Here is a 16659-nt window from a genome sequence, read left to right as displayed (position 1 = left end):
TGATAATGAAATGATGCAGGTGGAGGAGACTAGGGAAAGAAAAATGAGCTTTCTTTCTTTATCAAGTCTCTTATTTTTACTCATACATGGGTGATTACACACCAGTTCAAAATTTGCTAAAAGATCCTGCTAAGGGATGAGATCATAGGCTTTGGTTACCTGCTTGTATTGTGAAGTTATGTTTCTTTTAAGAGATACAATAGTCATAAAAGGGAATAAAATGTTCAGATGACTTTCATTGCAAAATAACCTTTATAATAATCTTTCTTGTTTTTTGCATCAAATACAAGAGGGGGAAATTAAAGCATCAAAACACCAAAGGAAAATGTGCAGACATAATCTTGTTTATACTGACAATATTAGATTTGTCTTTCAAAATAGATTCACTACTATTATTAAAAAAACAAAGAATATTGTAATTGTTTATATATTATAATGCTGTATATTAAAATTCAGATAAAGAGAACTTGTATAACACCAGCTTTCCTTCCACATTTTAAAAAGTCTGTTTGTGCTTTTTTAAAATACACATTTCATATTTTTTTTCTGATTTCAAGGTTAGATTCTAGAGGGTTCCCCCCCCCCATCTATAAGTCTTTTCCACCTGTAAGTTCTTCATATTAAGATACTTAGAAGTATATTTCATTGGGGTTCTGGGAATGATCAAATTGTTGTATCCAGAAGTGGCTTGATTGAAGAAACTATTACGTGCAACTCATTTCTATGACTTTCCTTTGCTTTGTTAATTTCTTGCAGCTCATGGGTATCAAACTGCCAGCCAGTCAGATCAATCTCTTGTAAAGAAACCAACTGGTTTATTAGGCGAGCCAGTGCCAAGACTAAGAGGGCGGAAGGCGTGAAGCCTTGTTCTTGGCTGAAGTCTAGAAATGTCAGCTTCTTGAGATGAGTTAATGCCTTCAAGATAGTGAGCCATCCCTCACTTGTCAAGGAAGTCTCTGCCATGTCCAGATGTTGGAGGTCTGCCAAAGGTGCTTTTGCAAGAACAGAACCTAGGGAAATATGTTTGAATTACATTCAGTCACTTCTTGTTTCTCAGATTATACAGAAAATGTAATTGAGTGTAGGCTTAATCATATATATAATATAAATGAATGTTCAAAAATGGCCTATACCGAATCTTAATATCGAGGAGAATACAAAGATAATGCTTTACATCTCAAAATCAAATCAATTAGTATTTAAGGTTGAAGGATCCTATGTCAGTATTCTCAAGAGCAGGAATCTGACCTCATCAAGGATTTGACAAGCAGGTTATATAGCCATAAGAGAGGGGAGATTTATTTATTGGAACTATTTAGGGATAGGCAAAATTTACGATTTACTGTAGAATGTTTTTTTAATCTCAACTGTCGGACATATATGTTGCTGTTTTATTGGTGGGTTTTTTTGGTATTTTTTCTAATATGCTGTTAGACCCTAGGGTTGCTACAGAAAAACTGGTGGCTATATAAATTAAAATAGAGTCAAAAAACATGTTTCCGCATATGCCTGCAGAAGAAAACAGAAGGAAGAAACCTGTCTGAAATTTCTGAGGCAAAAAGCAATGACAGATAAAGAAGGGACACAATGTAAACACTTAACTCTCCATCAATATCCAACTGCCTGCCTGATCAGAAGGCTATGTGGTGCTAAACATTAGTCCCAATATATATAGGGACTTCTAACATACCCAGGCTTTTAGAAAACTTAAAGTGTAAAAGCAACAGATTGTTTTCTTCCAAGATCCTTCCACAGAAGTTTCTTAGAATCATGAATCATGTACCAATTTAGATAGTGTTGTGGTAATTTAGACCAGAGTTCCCCAACCTTTCCGGCTTTGCGGATCAGCTGTGGGGAGGGGGAGAGCGGATGGCTACGCATGAATGGTGGACAAGCATGTATGTGTGTACAGCTCCATTTGTGAGAGTGGTGGCTATGCATGCTTGCCGCTCATGCAAATGTAGTGTGCTCGCGCAAGTGGAGATGCACATGCGCTCGCCCGCCACTTCCACTGCCTAGTTCCAAACAGCTCAAGGTCCAGTAGTGGGCCACAGCCTGGAAATTGGGGACCCCTGGTTTAGGTTGTGTCCCAAGGAGGCCTATTATTGTATTGCTAAATACCGAAACATAGTTCTGTTTTTTTCCAGTACCAAGTATGAATATTTATCTAATTTTTGTTTTAGGTCATATTTCTATATACATAAACATGCAGAACATCTGCAAAAGTCAGCTGAGGTATTGGAGGGACTGTCTCAATCAAATCTATCTGTCAATCAGATTTGGCAGAAACGACATGTTGTAATTCTGTGTACAAAGAAATGTCATCTGACAGGAGGCAGGAAGAGACCTGTTCTGCCGTAGCAACCATCCTTGAGAACATTGTCCCTTCTGAGGTGAGATTAGCCCTGTTCCTGTTGGCCTTCTAGAGGAGTCTGAAAACATGGCTTTGTCATCTGGCCTGGGATCTGGTGATGTGGAGAGTCTGATAAATGGTTGTGCTTTCAAGAAAACAAATGGCGCTCTTCCACAGATTGTTTTAATATTTTCATTATTTTAAGAGAATTTTTAAAAATGATTTTGCCATTATTTTTTGGTTGTGCTTTAATTATTTTTGGATTTTTAACTTTATAAGCCACCGAGTCACAGAGGTAAGATGGGTATATTTATTATATAAATGAACAAATAACCCTTACAATAGCCTTTTGGATCAGAGCTATTGCTTTGAGTCAGTATACATGTGAATCCTTCCCTCTTGTTTTCATGAATCTCATTTAAGACTGCAAAATATACTTACTGAGAATTCTGGCCTCAGAGTTGGTAGATCTCCATTTCTTTAGCCCAAGTTTGGTCAACTGTGGCATTTTCTTTAACTCTTCTAACTTAACAAGGCAAACACTCACTTCATCCACCCAAGGGAACATCAAAATTTTCATCTTTGGTAGGACATTTAAACTTTCAACTAAAGAAAAGATAAAATCACCTTTACTTCTGATTACTGTTTTGTTTTCCCTCTGTCTTTTTTCAGGATGCTTTTCAATCTCCCAGTGTAGCCTGTAACCAGTTTGGTGATTAACCAAATCAGACCTAGTTTAACTTTACAGGCATCAGCAAATTCAACAACATAGAAGCTGCCATTTACTATGGCATTAATTAAAACATAGTCTGCAAATAAGTATTAAAGAGACATAAGCAATGCAGATAGATAATATGCAGTTCAACATACGAATCATTATTTTATTCCCATTTTTTGCTGCAAAGGGTTCCCACATTCCTATTATATGATTTTTCACCAGGCCATTTAGCTCACAAAACTCGTTCTAAGCTTGTTTGTCTGCAACTCTCGATCAAGCCTTCCCTATCATTAGCCCATCTCTGAATTGCATTCTGTTGAATTACTTTATAGAAAATGACCTGCTAGTGGCATTTTAAAAGACGCCTTTAAAATAGGATATTAGTTTTTAGGATTTATTTGTTCAATATTATAGAAATTTAGTTTATATAATAATATATGATAAATAATATTATAATTGTGTTATATTATAAAATTATAATTAATATAATATATATAACATACATTACATAACGTAACAACATAACATAACAATAAAATAAATATAAATTTATTTTATAAAATTTTATTCAATATTATAGAATTCTTATTTTAGGTTTGTATTGTTAGGAAGGACAAGCTATCATATATAAAAGCAGACAGCAAACTTCACTCATCCATATGCTAATTATTTTACCTAGCTGGTAATGAAATGTCCACAGAAGAAAAATGAGCTCAGAGAACACCAAGAATCCAACAATTTTGCCTTGAACTACATATATTTTCCATTCTTGAATATTTTTCTTTTCAATCCAAGGCCCAAATTAAGACTGAGATTTCTTAGAACATAGCAGTAGCAATAGCACATAGACTTATACACTGTTCCATAGTGCTTTATAACAGGGGTCTCCAACCTTGGCATCTTTAAGACTTGTGGACTTCAACTCCCAGAATTCCTCAGCCAGCTGTGCTGAATTCTAGGAGTTGAAGTCCACAAGTCTTAAAGTTGAAGTTGAAGTCCACAAGTCTTAAAGTCTTAAAATTGCCAAGGTTGGAAACCGCTGCTTTATAACACTCTTTGAGCGGTTTACAATGTCAGCATATTGCCCCCAACAATCTGGGTCCTCATTATACTGACTTTGGAAGGATGGAAGGCTGAGTCAACCTTGAGCTGGTCAGGATCAAACTCCTGGCTGTGGGCACAGTTAACCTGCAATATTGCATTCTAACCACTGCATCGGCATAGCTCCTCTATTGAGCAAAACACCAAAATATGATCTATGATTGCAACCTTTTTCCTGAGAGAAAATTATCTTTCTTACCTAATCGACAAAGAGCTTCTTTTCCTCCATTTCCCAAAAAATTGTTGGATAAATCAAGTGCAGAAAGTTTGGGTAAGCTGCAAATATTTTGAACTATAAAATAAGAAGTACACAGTGAATTAACTCATCGGCATTGGGAAAGAGTATGAATTAAGATAATTAATCTGTGCTTTGTAAAAAGACCACTGTGATAAATTGCTACTAATAATGACAGAAGCAATATCAGCAGTCTAATTATATGTGTTTAATTGTTTTCTGAATTTTATTATTTGGTCAGAGTTTAATGAGGTTAAATTAAATTAAATACAAAGGGATAAAGAAAAAGGTCCAGTTCTGGAAGATCCATAGGAAGAAAGTCTGAAGATGAAAACAGAGATAAATCTCTGAATGACATAACAAGGTTAGAATCACCCTTTTGAGAAACTATGTCTAAAAGATTCTTCTATGTCTAAAAGAAGAATGGGATTTTTGGCTTTCCAGATGTGGCTGAAATTTTAATTTCCAGAAACCCTGACCAATAAAGCTATTGTTAAAAGGATCCTGAAAGTTACAGTTTAGTAGCATCTGTAGGACCCCAGAAAAAGGAAGCATTTTCAATTGGTCACCTTGGTTAAAAAGCCTGAGAGCGGTAATTTCATCACATACTGAGGGTGCCAGGTTGAAGAAGGCTGGATAAAATCAGAGTTCAAAGGATGAATAACGTTTTTTTGCATGCAGAAGAGCAGCAAGCTCAGGGGGCATTTCCACCATACAGGATCCAATAGCAACTAATATGACACTGGTGTCGGACACCCCTAACAGCTGCCACCAGTGTCCTAGAGTTGGATAAACAGTCTGAACTGCATAATGGTTATAAGGTTATTCTGTTTTGAAAGTACCGTTTTTGTTCTACGGTATAGATTACCTCAACTTACTATCCTTTCTCAAAATTCACAACCAACAAGACTGTTAATATCTGGAGACTAACAGTTTGGGATGGGGAGAATCTGTTCTAGAATTGTAAGCAATACTATTCAGAATGTCATCTGTTTTAGAAGTTTGATATAGCCCCAAGAATGATATTATTACTGGATAACTTATAAATAGAATAAGTGGATTAAAATAACCAAAATATTGACATTACCTAGAATTTTTACAGCAGTCGCAGAAATGCAGCAATTAACCAAATAAATTTCTTCTAGTTCTTGAAGATATGATATTGATTTTACTATACTTATCATTCCATCTCCAACATTTGTAAGCTCTTTCAATTGCAATGAATTCAATTTTTTCAAATTCTTTAAGCCTTCAGCTGTAAACAAATTGAGGGGGGGGGGGGAAACCTAGTTAGCGTTTTATTCTCTTACAACTTTCACATCCATAACACTACAGTACTCCCTTTTGAAATAAGCAACATTCTGTAAAGTGCAAGAAAAGCAAAAGAAATGAAAAACATGTTGTAAAAACACTATGCTTGTGCCATTTTCATTATTAAATAGTATTGTTCAATATGGTGAACATAATTCAAAGGCAACTAATATCCAATTTTATCTCAAGCATGCATTTCTAAGCAAATTTCTTTTCTTTCTTTTTCTTTTGTCTTTTAATAACCCTGTAATCCCTTGCATCAGGGTAGAGTCGAAGCAATTGAATGGAGCTGAGTGTTTACTGTCCGGATACCGTTTCTGTCACCAATGCAGAGTTCGCAGCTCATTGTGTCCGGAGAAATAGCTGAACTCACAGCCTCCTGATTGTGAGATGAGAACTCTACATCTAGGCCACTGAACTACTCATGCATTTCTAAGCAAATAGGATGACTAATTTAAGGACTGACTTGCAAACCAATCCAGTATATATTCCCCATATCCTGCTAAGCAGGAGGAACATGCAATGTATTGACAATCACTTGAGATGCTTCAATCTATTTTTTTTTCAGGGTAGATTAAAATTACTTGACTGGTTACATGCATGGTAAATATTCAGCTTCTTATTTATACTAAATTTAATATTTAGAATTAAAACATGCAATCTAACAACAGGATAAAATGAAGGAAGAAAAAACAAAGGGAAGGGTAGAATATCTAAATGTTATTAAACATACATTAAATAAATTTCAACAGAAGTCTATAGGATACTATATGGGTGCATTCACTAAAGTTACCTAATTTGTCAGCAGTGTTCTCATTCATCTTGACATTATCAAATGTAATCTTTTCCACATTAGCAAGGATAGATATTGCATCCAGAAGTCCCCCTAAGAAAAGAACATTTGGTTTAAAAGACTCATAATAATATAAGGACGGATGGAATTGGATGGATGAACTTGCAGACAGAGAAACAGACACCAATAATATTATTCATCCAAGACAAAAAAGAGACTTTCTTCCATCCCATCTTCATATACTTCTCCATTCTTCATACTACATCCAAATACTTCTCTATCCTTCACATACATACCTTCAACAAACCTGAAAGTAATATATGCAGGAGAAAATAAAAGGAGATTTTGAGTAAGCAGACATGTTTTTTTTCTTCCTTAAACGTTGCTCAATCTCAGGGTAATTTAGGCTTTATCATGCTTTACCGAGAGGGTCAAACTATTTTCCAAAGCATCAAAAGGCAAGACAAGAAACAATGGATGGAAATTAACCAAGGAGAGAAGCAACTTAGAACTAAGGAGAATTTTCCTAATAGTGGAAGCAATCAACCAATGGAATAGCTTGCCTTCAGAAGTTGTAAATGTGCCATCGGTGGAGGCTTTCAAAAAGAGACTGGACAACCATTTGTCTGAAATGGTATAGGACCGTGATGGCAAACCTATGGCACGTGTGTCAGAAGTGGCATGCAGAGCCATCTCTCCGGGCACGCCAGCTGTTGCCTGTTGCCCTTCGGGTTTCTGGTGCGCACATACACGCTGGCCAGCTGGTCTTTGTGTGTGCAGGAGCACTGGAAACCAGAAGAGCAGCTCCCCGGCACATATGTGCATGCCAGGAAGCTGAGCTTCTGGTTTCTGGTGCGCACATGTGCACTGCCCGGGTGGTCTTCGCGCATGCATTTGCAACAGAAACCAGAAACTCAGCTTCCCAGTATGCACATGCGCACTGAGGAGCTGCTCTTCCAGTTTCCAGTGCTCCCACATGCGCACACGCTCCCATTTCAGCACTTGGTGCCGAAAAGGTTAGGATCTCCTGCCCAAGCAGGGAGTTGGACTAGAAGACCTCTGAGGTCCCTTCCACCTCTATTATTCTATGTTCTAATTGTTCTATGTTTTAAGATGACTGAGGAACAATGCATTATGAAGGTGAAGGATAGGAAATAGATGATAGGAATAGCGAATTTCATGTCGATATAATTTTCTGCCAATTCAAGTAAAGTTAGGTAGCACTATAATCCAGAATAGAGATTAGAGAAGATGACCTTAACAGAGATTTTATTGATATAGTGAGGTATACTCCACACTAGCCTATGGAACAGAAATACAAGAGTGTATAAAGAGGCATTTTGCATGGGGGTCTGGAAACGCCCTGAACAATATACATAGAGGAATCTAATAGCACATTCCACAAATGAATCACAGTAAACATGTTATTTGTCGACATTATTGTTCACATACCATGCTGGTTTTCACTCTGCAGGTCTTTTACTTTTATAGTTTTCAGTACCATCATTTGGGTTATCTGTTGCTCATCTTCGATGCTAAGAGGTGTGGACTCCACAATAAGATCCTGCAGATTAGTACAGCTATTGAGGACTTCCCTCAACTTTCCTGTGAGGCCAGGACATTTGTTGATAATCAGTCTCAGACTTGCGGCAGAACAACATATTTTTTCCAGATACTTAACATCACCCTTTTCTAATTGATTGAAATCTTTTAAGGTAATTTCTAAACCTCTGAGCTTTCGATTCCAGTTGAAGAATAAGGACACTGCCTTTTCGGGGATGACACTTTTCCATGCTGTCCTTGTAGCTGATGAAGTGCCAAAAAAATCTAATTTGATGACTTCTAACATACTTACACAATTAGAAAAGTAGTCAAAAAACCCAGAGACATAGGTAGGAATGCTCTGGGTATTGATGTACAACTTTTTATCATGGAAAAATTCTTCAAACTCCTCCTTTACAGTTGTTTCAGAGATGCTTTCATAGAGGAATCTAATAGCACACTCCACAAATGAATTTTCCCGAGTTGCTACTAAGCCTTCTTCTTCCTCAGCAGCAGCAATTTGCTCATGTTTCTTGAGTTCTTCTGGAACTAAATCACAAACAGAAGGCAATCCAAAAAGACTACCCCCCTGATGAATGGTTGATAAATAGCTGATAACTTTTTTGGTGGCTTCGGAAGACGATCCACAGGTATACAAAAGTAAACTGTGGTGAGTAGTAATTATAGCTGAGAAACTCTTAATCCTTTTTAGATAACTGAGTCCTCTGGTTACTTCCTCATCACTATGGGATCTCAATAGTCTGGAAAGTCTTCTACCTGCAATATATTCTTGGAAAGATTTATGAAAAAATGTATATGCTACTTTTAGTCTCTGAGCTGTGTACTTGTGCATAAGGCCGATAGATAACAGCACGTTTTCTTTTTCTTTACTGGGAACATCCTCAGAATGAAAAACAAATTTTTGCTCAAAGATTCCATCCAAAGCCAAATTTCCACAGTGAATTAGGCTGAGCCGAAAATGTCTGTCACTTGTCTCTCTGGTCTTGTGCTTGTTTTTCCCTACCAACAAATTGTATAGGGTGGAGAACAGAGTGGTTTGTGTATGTGGAGTGAAAGTGGATTCTCCCATTTGGATGGCACAAGCAATAATCACAAATAAAGGGGTCCTCATAAGGTTCTCCAGCTGAGTCCCTGAATTCTGAAAAGTGGAATCTAAACTCTCCAATTGAGACAGCAGGCCCTCTGCTATTGTGGCTTCTTCCAAGATATTTTTAACTAGTGTTTTTGCACTTTCCACGGTTAGATCACCTGTCTCAGCAATCAGCGACCCAAACAGCCTCAGACTTCGAATTGACTCGGTCCTTGTAGTAACAATAACTGTATTCTTGAATCTATGACTTTCTTTTATCAGTGCTTCTATTTCTGGGCAGCTCTGGGATTTGAATTCATCATACCCATCTAAAAGGAAAAGGACTTTTTCCTCTAGCAATTCTAATATCTCCATAAAGTCTTCTTTACATATTCTATAGTTCTTCCTAAGAAGCTGCTCACATATGGTCTCATATAATCCTGCCTCTACCCCACTCAGGCTGATGAAGAAGACAAGCTTGAACCTCATCAAAGAAGGATGATCTTCATTAGCCCAGAGTAAAGCAATCTTTTTGAGGAGAGTCGTTTTTCCTTTCCCAGCTTCTCCCTCTATGATACAGGGACTTTCAAGTTCATCTAAAAGGTCATTTAAAGTCATTTCTGCCAAACGGGAATTATGGATATCTTTCTTCCAAAGCAAGATATCAGTATAGGTATTCTTCAAATCAAAGATGATATCAATTTCTTCGCCCAGTGGATGAAAACGTTCAAAGGACTTATGCCTATATAAGTTAGTTAAATCTTGAGCTAAGTAATCAACATCTTGTTGTCTAACTTGCCCATCAGTATCTAAAACAAAACAGAAAGATCTGAATGAAATCTTACTAAAGAGTATGATTTAACTGATATATTACGACAATACAAATTAAATGAGATCAGATAGAGACAACCTACATTTTATACTAGATTTTAATTAGAGCTGTTGTCCAATCTGAGCTGTACAAATCTTGATAAGTAGAAAACCCTTTAATATTTTGCTACTATTTAGTAATTATCTGGAGTTTTGAAGCTCAAATCTTTTTGGAGCCCATTTCAGGAGCTAGTTCTAACTTTCAAAAGCTTTCTCTGGTGTGGTACAATATTCTTGAAAACTACTGATTTCTATAGTTTTAATGGTTCATAAAAGTCTGAGCGGATGACTTTCTCCTGACACTACCTCTATCTTAGACAAAATAATAAAGGTTAATTTGTACTTAATAAAGCAATTAAATTTGAAAAAAATGGTAATCTTAATAAAGATGCTATAAGAATATAATAATAATTAATAAAAAATAAATTAGATATCTACTTACGGCTTCCCTGTAATTTCTTAAAAAGGAAAAAATCTATTTTCTCCAGTGATCTCACCAAAATACCACAGGCTTTGTCACCTTTTTCCAAAATGGAGCATATCAATTTTCTTGACGCATCCTGCCTTACTTTTTGGCAAAGGATGCTATCTTTTTCTTCATGTGACAAAACAGATCTTGCAAAAAGACAATCTACAATTTTCTTGACGGTTGCCATCTCCATTCTTTGAATAAGCTGTTCACGGTTATTCTCTAAAAAATCCATTGGTGAGAGCAGATGGTTCTTCTAATCTGAATCTAATCAATTCTATTCCTTCTCTGAATAATGAATGCTAACTTGGTTTGACTCCAGGTCATAACTCTTATTCTGAAGGTTCAAATACAGCAGCAGAAATGGTTGGTAATCCTAGAGGAAATGCAGATATTTTAATAATAAAATATAAACTTCACAAATGCACACAGACTGAATCATAGAACCATGCTATGATGCTAATTATAAAACTTGATTTTTTAAAAAAATCATAAAAAATAATATAATATTTTCTATATGGGATGGGAAATGTGAATGGTGAATTAATATATCCATATCTACCATATTTATTTCCCTTCCTGGAATGAGGAAATCCACAGCAAACTGTCAAATCATTGAATCCACCAAAACCATCTCCTAACAGTAGTACAAGATGTTCCAAAGTGGTTCATTTTGTGATGTGACTGTCATTAAGAAAGGCTAATTCCTTAAACTCTCTTACAGTGATGAACATTTTAAAGAAATACATTTCTTCAAGGGACATAACAAAATCTTAACAATCAACCTGGCCCTTTTGACAAGAAGATATATGTTTAAAGCAGCAAATGTGCAGTTCAATTAATTAGCAGAAAACTATCAAATATACTGGAGACTCATTGGAGAAGAGCCTAGTGCTGAGAAAGATTGAGGGCAATAGAAGAAGGGGATGATAGAGAATGAAGTGGCTGGATGGAGTCACGGAAACGATAGGCATGAGCTTAAATGGACTCCGGAGGATGGTAGAGGACAGGAAGGCCTGGAGGAATGTTGTCCATAGGGTTGCAATGGGTCAGACACGACTTCGCAACCAACAACAACAAATATATATATTGTAGTTTTTTTAGGCATCAAGACAACATATAGATTTTCAGTGTCCTTCATCAAAATATTTTGAGCCATCTCTGAATTCTACACTTGCAGTTGGCTCAACTCATAGGCAGTCAAGAGATCTGGACAGGAATAAAAGCATGACACAGAGCTAGCACCAAGGAAAGCAGAAAATATCCATAACTTTGTCAGGGAGCTGCTCATTGCTGTCTTTCACCTCCAAAGTTCGTTTGTAGAGTTTGGTTTCAACAAATATATTAAGACTCTGGAGCAGTAACCATGTTCTCCCCCCCCTCCCCACTGCCCTCCAAAAAGAAAAAGGAAAAAGGAAAAGCATTTTGATTATGGGAAAAATATAGTACTTTGAAGGAGCCCCAGGGATCCTGAAATGGAGCTGCAGGGGCTGGATCTTGAGGAGAGGATTAACAGACCGATCTGGAGCTGCTTCTAGTAAAGAAATGTTCTCTGTCCGTGTTTCCCACGCCCCTTCCTCCCCCCCCTTCCTTCCTTTCACAAATGTAAGTAGAAATAATCTTCAGAGAATACCCATCTCCTGTTACGGTTGTTCTATAATACAAATCTAAAACAATGTCTGAAATGTTCAAAGTATGTCAAGCAAAAAGAAACATACCTGTTTTGAGAAGCTGTTAGGGAAAATGTTACCAATCGGTAGCAGTTTTAAGTTCCTTCTCACACCCAGTTGTCGAACTTTTGACACTTGTTTCACTTAGCTCACAGAACACTAACAATACTTCCGGTTTCCAGAAGAGAGGTGTTGCAAGAAAGGGTAGTGCTTACAGAAGGGAATACTGTCATTCAAAGACAGCTCTCCACAACATTCATTACAAATGATCTGGCAAGGAAGCAAGTGTATGTGTAACTTAGGTAAGGCCTAGGTGCTTGCTCCAGGTATGATTTCAGCTGAAGTATAAACCTGAGCAGGTGGAATATACTCAATTCTTTGCCCAGAAAATTTCAAAGCTCTCTTTTAAAGTGAATTAAAGTTGTGACTTCTCTGTGACAACATTACAGCATCTTCCTGTGCGCCAGAGAAAAATGTTTTAAAATAAAATTAAAATTTCTCTAGATCGGCACATGAAGCCATAATTACGAAACACAAAGGCCTAATTAAAGCAGGTTAAGAGAATACATTTTTATAGAGCTACATTTTAGTTGCTGGAATGTACTGATACAGGCCAAGGAGTGTAGAACTTTTTGCTAAATATAAATTAACTAGCTGACTAAATATTCTGGACTCAGAAATTAAACATCTGTGATCAGGATATTAAAGATGGAATGGAAACACCTACATGGGCCAAGAATAATAAAAGTAAGACGAAAACTAAAAAAAATCAACAACTGATGCATGTCCCTGGGCAAGACTCCTAATAAGAACAATAAGATCTTCTTACACAATTGACCACAACCTCCCCTTTGTTTGGAAAACCTAAAGGAATGTCATACCTCTGGAAAGTATTAGGTTTGTCATCTGCTATGTATTAGGCTGTAATAAGAGCCAGCTGGATCATATCAAAGATTTAGAAAGTAGGAGAAATGGTGATCCTGTAAAAATTAGACATCAATTGCCACACATCCCATTGCCATATTTGAACATCAATAGCCAATGGGAAGAGGTGGTGGAAACTATAATTCTAAAATATTTGGTGAATCACTCCACCATTCTGTTCCCACCGTGATTAGCCAAACACCTATAGGAAGCATCCAGTAGAGTAGGTTATAAGGTCAGTAGCACCATCTTGTTCATACATCCCACCAGGTCTTTCTTCTTTAATTTGTCCAGATAGCCTACCAATAAACAACATTTCAATAGTAATGTTTGTTGGATAAAGGACTAAAAGGGTAAAAGTGTCTCATGGACAAGACTAACCAGCTAAGCGTGCAAGATTGTGCTTCCATTGCCTTGATTGGACTTGCCCAGTTGGAGTTTAATTCCAAATGGATCTGAGTAACTTTATTCTAGATGCCTAAATTATTCTTCCCAGAAGCTCTTCAAATGTTCTTGTAGCCTGTTCTCTGCAGCAATGAAGGGGACACTTCATAAAAGGCTGCTGGACAGCTATTTGTGGACATTATAACAACAGGAAAAATATTCACATTTTGTTACTCTTTTTGCCACAATGTAAGATTGGTTCTTACCTGTACTAAACTTGTAGGTCTTATCTTTCTCCAGTATCATTCTAGGCATCTCTACTGCTGTTTCATCTGCTGGAGTTTTTCAGAAACCCCCCCAAAAAACCCACTTCAGGATTTATTACAGTGAGAGGCTACATAGGAATCATCCAATCTAAGTTCCCCCTCACATGCCTATTTTAAAGTGCAACAAAGGGTTCAGTTGAATTATCCACTGAAAACTCAAGAAAAAGCCTAAGTAATTTCTGGAACTCATCCTTCTGAAACCCTAACCAGCAAAGAGAAAGCAGTCATAGAGTGACCCAACTATAGCAAGAGACTAGCAGTTTATCTTTCATTACTAGCTCACAGTGCAAGTACTTGTCAGGCTCAAGCTCAAAGATGACACAATGAAATTCAATGAAATCCACTCTTTTATTTGTTTACAGGTGATGGACAGAATCTTGCCAAACTAAAGCTATATCCATCCACTCTAATATATATATATCCTGAGAGATCCTAGGATGTGGCTGAACATCTTTCTCCCTTTCCCCCAGTGGCAGATTAAGGCTCACTGGTGCCCTAAGCACTGACAAATCTTGGTGCCCCCTCCTTTGTACAAACTGTACAAATGAAGCCAAGCTTAGGCTACCTAAAAGTTTTTGTGGTGCCCCCTTTGGGCCTGGTGCCCTAAGCACGTACTTAGTCTGCTTAATGGTTAATACACCTCTGCCTTCCGCATCTGGTTCAGTACTGCGGGACTCTTAATTTGGGCTTCTCTTTGGAATGTACAACTGTTTCTACCATGAGAAAGCTCTGTTGTTGCCAAGACTCCATCCATGGCTTCTTCTCCAGGTGCACATTCTATCACACTACCCCAATATAAAACCCAAACCAACATGCAATCACCAATGCTCAAGTCAATGGTTGCCATGAATTCTTGAGCTGCTCCAGATTCTACATCACCAATGCAGTTTGAAGTTACCAAGAACTAGCCTTGGCAGTCTACTGTCAACAAGGTGACAAAATCTAGGCAGGAATGCTTCTGTGCAGAAGGGAAGTCACTATAGTAATAATAGTTGAAGGGCTCCATAGAGTCTAACTTCAACCAGAGGGTTTCACAGCAGGGTGTCTGTGGAGCTGTATTCTGAAATATATCTAGATAACAGTTGCTCCCACATGTCCTGGGACTGTGGCTGATAGAACATTTATTTGCATTCTGTTGTTTCATGAATTAATTTCCTCAGATTGTATTTGGTATAAAAAAAAGTACTGGACTCTTATACCAACACTAGCTGGACACCTGTGCTTCACTACGAAACTATGTGATCAAGCTTAGTTTTTAGGAAGGAAAATAAGGGGGGAGGGAATCTGCCTCTGCCTACCAGCATCCATCGGTATTCATCTGACTAGCGTGTGAGAGTGTGAGAGACTGTCAAGTGTGTGAGAGCTGAGGGCTATTTGCAAACTGAAACAGTATTTTCTGTGTGAGCAAGGAAACAGCAAGGATCCTGTGCGTGGCTTAGCTCAGTGTCCTGTACTAAAGCTGGTTGCTGCTGTGAAACTAAAACTGAAACTCCTCTCCTCTGCCTGTGTTTTGCATTTGGAAGAGATTTCTTTTCAGGTGGTTAGGGGGAGTAGAACTCCTTAGCATCAGAGCGTGTTAATAATAATATATGAAATACTAATGTTCTGATGGTCATTTTGAAAAATCCTTTCTTAGTGAGCACCTAGAAGCCAAAATTCAGGGACTGTTTCAAAAGTGAAGGGAGGGGCAAATGAGTTCTAGAATTCACCCCCCTCTCAACAAATAAACACCATTTCATATGAAGCATTAAAAATGTATATTATATACAAATTAAATTTTTATAATTAGAAACAAACCCATTAATTATTCTTGCTCAAGGTAAAAGATGAAACTGGTTACATTTTTTAGCTCGCTCATTTTTTATATTTAATATGGCAAGTCCAGATAGCCAATCCTGGAACATTGAGCTCAAGTAATTTATAATCTATGTCAATTTTCAGAAAATCCATTTTGCCCTTGTTTCTTCCCCTGAAATAGCTATGAAAAGCACCAATGCTTTTACATATCTAAGACAACACATATATGTGAGACAACAGAAGACAGGATTGCTCATTAGCAACCATGGATAGCTGACAGTGAATCAATTGTTTTTTTTTAATTATAAAATTACAAACAAAATTTTAAAAGTATAATGCATACAATAATATGAAAGTATTAAAGTAAAAAGTAAAAAGCATAGCAATATAGAAAAGCATAACAATATAAAAAAGGAGGAAGCCAGCAATTTATGGTACAGTAATTTATTACTATAATCTCTGATAACACACTAAACCAAAATAATAGAATATTTTCTTGGTTAGCAGGATAGGAACATAGACATTGGCTTGGTTCACTACATGTTCAATCACAAATTGATTATTTTTAATTAACATACTACATTGTCCTATCAAGGGCTCAGATTCTGGTGTAATCAATGAAGTATTGACTAGGATTGGGGAAATCCATATTCTAGTCCACGTTGAATTATAGAAACTCATTGGATGACTTTGGGCCACTTGTCTTCCTTCAGTTTGAGTATAAAATGACTAACTCCCTCATGTATGTAAACCTTGAGCTTCTGGAGAAAGTGTGGGATATAAATCTAACAAATATCAACCTTTTTATGTTGTTTTTATAAACAGCCCCCAGATGCATGTTGAAGTCTTTTTAGATAATACTGTACTATTTTCTAGATTTGAAAAAAGAATCAAATTGCTTGAATCTACATTTTTACTGGCGGAATTCTTTCTATCCTCTGCTGCTAAAAGTAATTGAAAGGATTTTTCATACTGCGGCCCCTGATATCTTTGGCGCATTAATAGTCTTGACTGATGCGTTTCTGCCAGGAAGTTTATGTTAGACTGCAATCAATTCCTGTTTCTGCCTCTAAGGT

The 16659-nt window shown here is 37.0% G+C and overlaps 1 protein-coding gene across 1 annotated transcript; it reads right to left on the bottom strand.

Annotated features, from left to right (window-relative positions):
• Window positions 1–650: 650 nt before the first annotated feature.
• On the bottom strand, window positions 651–12318 carry NLRC4 (NLR family CARD domain containing 4). The gene is made up of 8 exons (XM_026680748.2): window positions 12201–12318; window positions 10456–10858; window positions 7964–9952; window positions 6512–6604; window positions 5495–5662; window positions 4372–4464; window positions 2795–2959; window positions 651–1010 (listed from the first exon to the last, which is right to left on the bottom strand). The coding sequence occupies exons 2-8, from the start codon at window positions 10715–10717 to the stop codon at window positions 664–666; spliced, it is 3117 nt and encodes a 1038-aa protein (XP_026536533.2). The 5' UTR covers window positions 10718–10858; window positions 12201–12318; the 3' UTR covers window positions 651–663.
• Window positions 12319–16659: the final 4341 nt, after the last annotated feature.

This window comes from Notechis scutatus, chromosome 1, assembly GCF_049901735.1.
Source record: "Notechis scutatus isolate UNSWTSFEM ecotype Mainland chromosome 1, rNotScu1.2, whole genome shotgun sequence".
Taxonomy (NCBI): Eukaryota; Metazoa; Chordata; class Lepidosauria; order Squamata; family Elapidae; genus Notechis; species Notechis scutatus.
The sequence above is the reverse complement of the archived record's forward strand: the minus strand, read 5'-3'. Positions and strand labels throughout refer to the sequence as shown.

Bases quoted from the DNA above. Each gene is read 5' to 3' on its own strand.
- NLRC4 (XM_026680748.2), bottom strand. From the start codon at position 10,717: ATGGATTTTTTAGAGAATAACCGTGAACAGCTTATTCAAAGAATGGAG. The intron at 2,960-4,371 runs GTAAGAAAGATA...TCTTTTCTTTAG, and splicing joins AGAAGCTCTTTGTCGATTAG to TTGAAAGTTTAAATGTCCTA. The intron at 1,011-2,794 runs GTAAGTATATTT...ATATTTCCCTAG, and splicing joins CTCTGAGGCCAGAATTCTCA to GTTCTGTTCTTGCAAAAGCA.